Source organism: Aedes aegypti, chromosome 2, assembly GCF_002204515.2.
Source record: "Aedes aegypti strain LVP_AGWG chromosome 2, AaegL5.0 Primary Assembly, whole genome shotgun sequence".
In the NCBI taxonomy this organism is placed as follows: domain Eukaryota; kingdom Metazoa; phylum Arthropoda; class Insecta; order Diptera; family Culicidae; genus Aedes; species Aedes aegypti.
Genome location: NC_035108.1, coordinates 147,178,885 through 147,184,884, shown reverse-complemented (window position 1 = coordinate 147,184,884; position 6,000 = coordinate 147,178,885). Strand labels below are relative to the sequence as shown.

General features: G+C 39.2%; 1 protein-coding gene across 1 annotated transcript; it reads left to right on the top strand.

Annotated features, from left to right (window-relative positions):
* Positions 1 to 234: 234 nt before the first annotated feature.
* On the top strand, positions 235 to 2,188 carry LOC5564238 (tubulin alpha-8 chain). Its single transcript, XM_021842646.1, has 2 exons — positions 235 to 478; positions 624 to 2,188. Exons 1-2 carry the CDS (start codon positions 476 to 478, stop codon positions 1,965 to 1,967), a joined length of 1,347 nt encoding a protein of 448 aa, XP_021698338.1. The 5' UTR covers positions 235 to 475; the 3' UTR covers positions 1,968 to 2,188.
* Positions 2,189 to 6,000: the final 3,812 nt, after the last annotated feature.

The following is a 6,000-nucleotide window of genomic DNA, read 5'->3' as shown; positions in this document are numbered from 1 at the left end:
TACATCTGCCAGACATAACAAGAAGAAAGAGATAAGTGGTTTTAGATATTTTAATAATTCCAAGAACTCTGATAAACTGTATTGTCCAAGATAAAGCTAGGTCTTTTTTCGTTGTAAATTGTACATACTAGGATCGGGGTTATCAGAAACCGATATCATCTTGAGCCAGTCTATAATAATCATTATCTCACTGTGAAGTTGCCAACGATTGGAAAAGAAATTTCACCAGTATAGATAACCAAGAACAATGCACGATAAGAACAAAGAAAGTACAGTGACGGTGTGCTTCTGTCAAAGCAGCTTCCATCTGCATTGCATCTGGAAGCCATAACGTGCGTTTGGTGTAATAATTTAGTGTGCCGTTTTAGAACTCTTCGTGGTATTTAAATTTGTGTTGTGTCGTTATCTGTGCACTGAATAACTACGCTCATCGAAAAGATTTTATTAGCATCGAATTTAAAAGTTACTCCAGAATATGGTATGTTCAAATTGTAAATTCAGAACTATTGCTATGGCGCTGTTGATCATACCAGAGACTTCCAATCTTCCAACCATAGCGATTCACCTTTCTAATGGAGCTGTTATATAGCTACCCACACAACTACATAATGCTTCCATTCTAGCGCGAGGTACTCTCGATCAACATTGGACAGGCGGGATGCCAGATTGGCAATGCGTGTTGGCAGCTTTTTACCCTGGAGCATGGCATCCAGGCGGATGGAACCGTCAGCGAAAAGGTGCCAATCGATGAGAACATGGCAGCATTCTTCCACAATACGGATTCCGGCCGGGTGGTCCCGCGAAACATCTTCATCGACTTGGAGGAGTCGGTCATATCCGAGTTAAAGAGTGGCCCGTATAAATATCTGTACCATCCTCTGCACATGATCGCCGGCAAGGAGGACGCAGCCAATAACTATGCCAGGGGTCACTACACGGTTGGGAAGCAAATCATCGAACAAGTTTGTACGTCGATCCAAAAACAAGCAGAACAATGCGACGGATTGCAGGGATTCTTGGTGTTTCATTCATTTGGCGGTGGAACTGGTTCAGGGTTCACATCACTGCTGATGCAACGGTTGGCTTCAGAGTTCGGCAAGAAGTGCAAGCTGGAGTTCGCAGTGTACCCCTCTCCAAGGATTTCAACGGCCGTTGTTGAGCCGTACAATACTGTCATTTCTACAAGCACTACCATGGCCAATTCCGACTGTTGCTTCATCATGGACAACGAGGCGACCTACGATATCTGTTCGAAAAACTTGCAAATCGGTCGACCGGATTACATCCATTTGAACACGCTGGTGGCCCAGGTCGTATCTTCAGCCACGGCTTCGCTGCGATTCAAAGGCACGATGAATGTGGATTTGAACGAGTTTCAAACAAATCTTGTACCATATCCCAGGATTCACTATCCTCTAGTGTCGTACGCACCGTTGCTCTCTGCCTCCAAGGCACAGCACGAGTACTCGTCCGTGTCAGAGATCACCAATGCGTGTTTCGAACCGTCCAACATGATGGTCAAATGTGATCCCCGCCACGGAAAGTACATGGCCTGTTGTATGCTGTACCGTGGAGACGTAGTTCCCAAGGACATCAACAGTGCGATCGCGGCCATCAAAAGCAAACGGCACATCACTTTCGTAGATTGGTGTCCAACCGGGTTCAAGATCGGCATAAACCAACAGGCCCCGAGCGTTCTTCCTGGGGGCGATTTGGCGAAACCCAAGCGAGCGGTTTGTATGCTCTCGAATAGTACGGCCATGTCCGAGGCGTGGGCTCGTGTTGACCAGCAGTTCGACCTGATGTACCGGAAGCGGGCCTTTGTGCACTGGTACGTTGGAGAAGGCATGGAGGAAGGCGAATTCAGCGAAGCACGTGAAGATCTGGCAGTTCTGGAGCAGGACTACGAGGAAGTGGCCGGCGATACGCAGGATCCCGACGGGGTGGGTTCGGATTATGAGTACTAAATACTTGAGTAGTGGTGGTTTCTGTACAAATGTACTATTTCGTGTATTTGTTTTCTTCTGTAAGCTAAGTCTAAATAAACATTTACAATTAGGGGTTCAATAAAGATTATCATAATTGTCCTGTAATAATTTTTAAACCGGTTTAATACCATTTTTGAGCTCTTAATTATTTATGTGACGAAAATATCATTAAGTTACGTTTGAGTGACTAGAAGTAAGTATGAGAAAAGGTCAGAATATATCAAGCGTGTGCTAGAACAAGGACGTTAGTAACATGAACGACTTTACTTGTTTTAATATGTTTACAAAAGAGAGAATCGATGAAGGGAAATCGATCATGTGACTAACCCCCTTATTTTAGTACACGTTTGATGAATGGTGCTTACGTAAGTGTTTTTGTATAGTGGTTCTATTAGTAGATAAACAAGAACTATGTAAGAACTGTACTGGCGTTGGTATGGCGAAAATATACACGACAATCGAATGACAGAATTTGAATAGGTATGAAGCTGAAAGGCAGATTTTTTTTTCTAAACTATATTGAATATCAGAAAGTCTAAATTTTAATTTTTGTTGATCGTCATAATATTATGAAATTCGATTCATCAACAGTTTTCTACTTTGAGAATGAATATGCTTTCCTGATTCTGTCATTCGGAATTCTGTCTTTCGAGTCTTAAGACCATTTGATTAATCTATCACGGTTTTATGCGTTTCAAAAATATATAGAGTATATGGAGCCTAATTTTTACGAATCCTATCTTTAAGCGACGCTATTAACATCTTTACACAGATTTTTTTTTTAGCTGAGCACTATAATAAATTAGTACAGATTTTTACACTGGGGTTATGCGTTGTCTTGTTCGTTACATTTTTATCATTTGTGAAGCTTCCATAAAAGATAAGCAAAACCATAATGCTCGCGTTCAAAGCGTATTGCTCGGCGTAGCTGCAGTGATCGATTTTCTCTTTGTCTTATTCCTTTTATCATTTTTTTCACTAGCATTTTTTTGATTCAGTATAAAGTCCTTCCTCATGTAGCATCGTCAAATGTTACGAAAATCGTTTGAATTACTTGTACAAAGAGCTTGAGCTTGAGCTTGATTGGCCGCCCTTGGATGCTACTCCAGTATCGCCAGATCAGCTGCACTTACACAAGGAACCAACCGAATGACTGCTTGGGACTAACAGCCATCCTCAGTATATAAGTGCTGGTGATCTTCTATTTTTAGACGACAATGGTGCCTGCCACGTCAGAATGCAGACCAATGTGGGGAAGAGGGAGGAATCGATGATGCATTATACTGGCTCCCACGTAGACCGTATATACCACTGCATCTATGCCAGTTCAAGCGGGAGTGTTTGGATTGGGGGAAAGGCATGGCAGAGAGGTTTGCTTTTGTGGTTAGCAGACTGCCTATGAATCAGGCGTAAGGAATGGCATGCGCGTGGAAGAATGGAAGCGTTAGGGAAACGGTTTCTTGTCCGTCTCTGGTTCTAGCGTTTGCTATGAACGAATAGTTTGAGTGATAGATTTAGAATGGAAGATAGAAGCAAGTGAGAGATATACAACTACAAAGTACGAGGAAATGGACGGGATTGAACCCATGACCTTCTGCTTATGAAGCAGAAGCGGTAGCCATCAGACCACCAACCCCGTCAGAATTACTTGTACAAAGAGAAAATCGACGAAGGGAAATTGCACTGCAGTTACACCTGTATGATACTAAAAGCAAGAATTATACTAAAGGATTGGACCTGAACGAAAAACGAAGAGATTATTAGTAAAACAATTTCCCATGTTTTTTTTAAGACCACAGATCTATTAACGATACACTATATTTAAAAAAAGTGACTCTGTGTCTGAACAACGAAGGTATGGCTAATCGTAAAGTAACTTTGTGTACATTTTTCCACGAATTCCTTCAAAACGGAAATAAAACATAAATTCCATAGCCGCTCCTAATTTGGGATTCGTAAAGAGCTGCATCAAATCTCTTTTTTTTCGATGCAAATGTTTCACGGAAAAGATTAAATCTAGTTTTACATGTGGTTCGGACCATTGCACAATGGTCTGGCTCCATATAAAGGGACGGCCAAAACTACCAAAAATTTGTTTGTGATTTTTTAAGTTTTTATCATTTTGAAATCTACCTTATGTATTATATTATTATGATCCCTAATTGAAATTGAACTAGAATTTGAATTTCTATGACTTTTATGACGGCGAATCGGTTGAAGTCAAAAAAATGAAAAATGTAACAATAAAATAAAGTACAAAATTTACAATTTAGGAATGCAATATATTCCCTAAAGTTACGCACTATTTGAAAGCTTATGGTTCAACACTTTTATCGAGCATGAGGATGGAAAAAAATATTTGGTTGAAGTTTCAATACTATTCAATATTACACTTCAGTAATTTCGATGATTTTGAACAAGAAAAACAACTCTTGTCGCGTCATGTCGCCGCTTTTTCGAATAATGTAGAACATTTTTAAGTATATTACGTACGAAATTCCTTGAGAAACACATCCATGTGGTGTATCTTTTAGGAAATTCTTCATTTATTGGAACAGATTTATTTCGAGAAAACTATTTTTTTTTTCTCCGCACAAATTTGTTCTTGATCTTTGAAAGAAAATCGTTCTATAAACTTGTTGGACTTCAGAGAGAAGCATAATTTTAAGAGGATCCACAAACTTTTGATTGTGCAGTAATACTGAAATTCCCTATTCACTTTGACAAAGTGAGCTCACAGTTGTTCACCCCCTTTGTCTGTTTTCTGGAGTCAATTTGAGACCAGAGCGATTTGGAGGGCTGGAACTTTTTTGTCATTGAATCGATTACTGTTTTTTTTATTGAGAATTGTAGAATAGGGTCCTAAAGCACTGTATCAATGTTAGTGCTAAACGCTTAAGTTTAGGCTAAAAGCACATGTTTACTCATTTTTTTAATGTTTTTTGTTTGTTTAAGTCCAAAAACATTTTTTATTTTTTTTTCAGATTTTGCACACCCCTTGGCTTAAACTCAAATTTTGTGTATTTTGTTTTCCGTGGCCCTTCCAAAATGTCAGATAGGAACAACCCCAGTGTTAAAACTAAAACCCTGTGGTGTTTTTGTCGACTAAGCGAACGTCAAACATTATCAAAAGTGTTAAGGTTCATTTATGGACCCAATTTTTAAATTTAAGTTTCAATATGATATAGCCGTTATATGAGCGGGAAAAATTGCTAAAGTAGTTGCAGTAACATGCTTTTTCGTGTTATTAAATAAAAACAAGATTTCATTGAACATTTTAGGACCCTATTCGGGGGATCAGAAAATAATGTTTCCTGAGACAGCACTATCATGGGGTGGAACTCTTTACTGACCAATGTGCAACGTAGTAGCTCTTCCTTTGTTTCAGATCTTTATCGAAGAAAGTATAGTCGTATAGTTTTAAGTCAAACTGTTTCTCAGTTATAGGCGTCCAAAGTTATCAAATTTCACGTTTTTTACCTTTTTCACAATCATTTCTCCCCGCCATAAACCACCCCTTTCAATTTTCATATGATTTTTAGTAAAACTGAATAAAATTTTCTTTCTAAAACAGCAGAATTAAAACAAAATTTAAAACAAAAAATTATTAGAATTCCGGCGTCCAGCGTTTTGGAGTCGCTACGAGCCTCAGGTCTTTTTTAACACTGTTTGAACTGTTTAAAAGTATTTTTTAAAACACTATTTGCTGGTTAAAGCCATAGTAGACATGACAACCCTAGTTGCATATAATATCAAGTGAGCCGCACAAAAGCAAGTAAAACGGTATGACGAATCAAAATACCGCTAATGCAGGCATTGCTAATACAGCAAACGCTGTAGCACCTGTTCCACCCCAGGCACAACCAACGGCGATTACGGCCGAATAGCTTTTGCTGCAAGTAGCCAGAATGCCTCATCGCGACGATTACTTTGTTGCAACGAAGAGTTCAGGATCCATTTCTAAATTTTAAAATTCCATCAAATCACCATTATTTCGACTTCTACCGAAAAT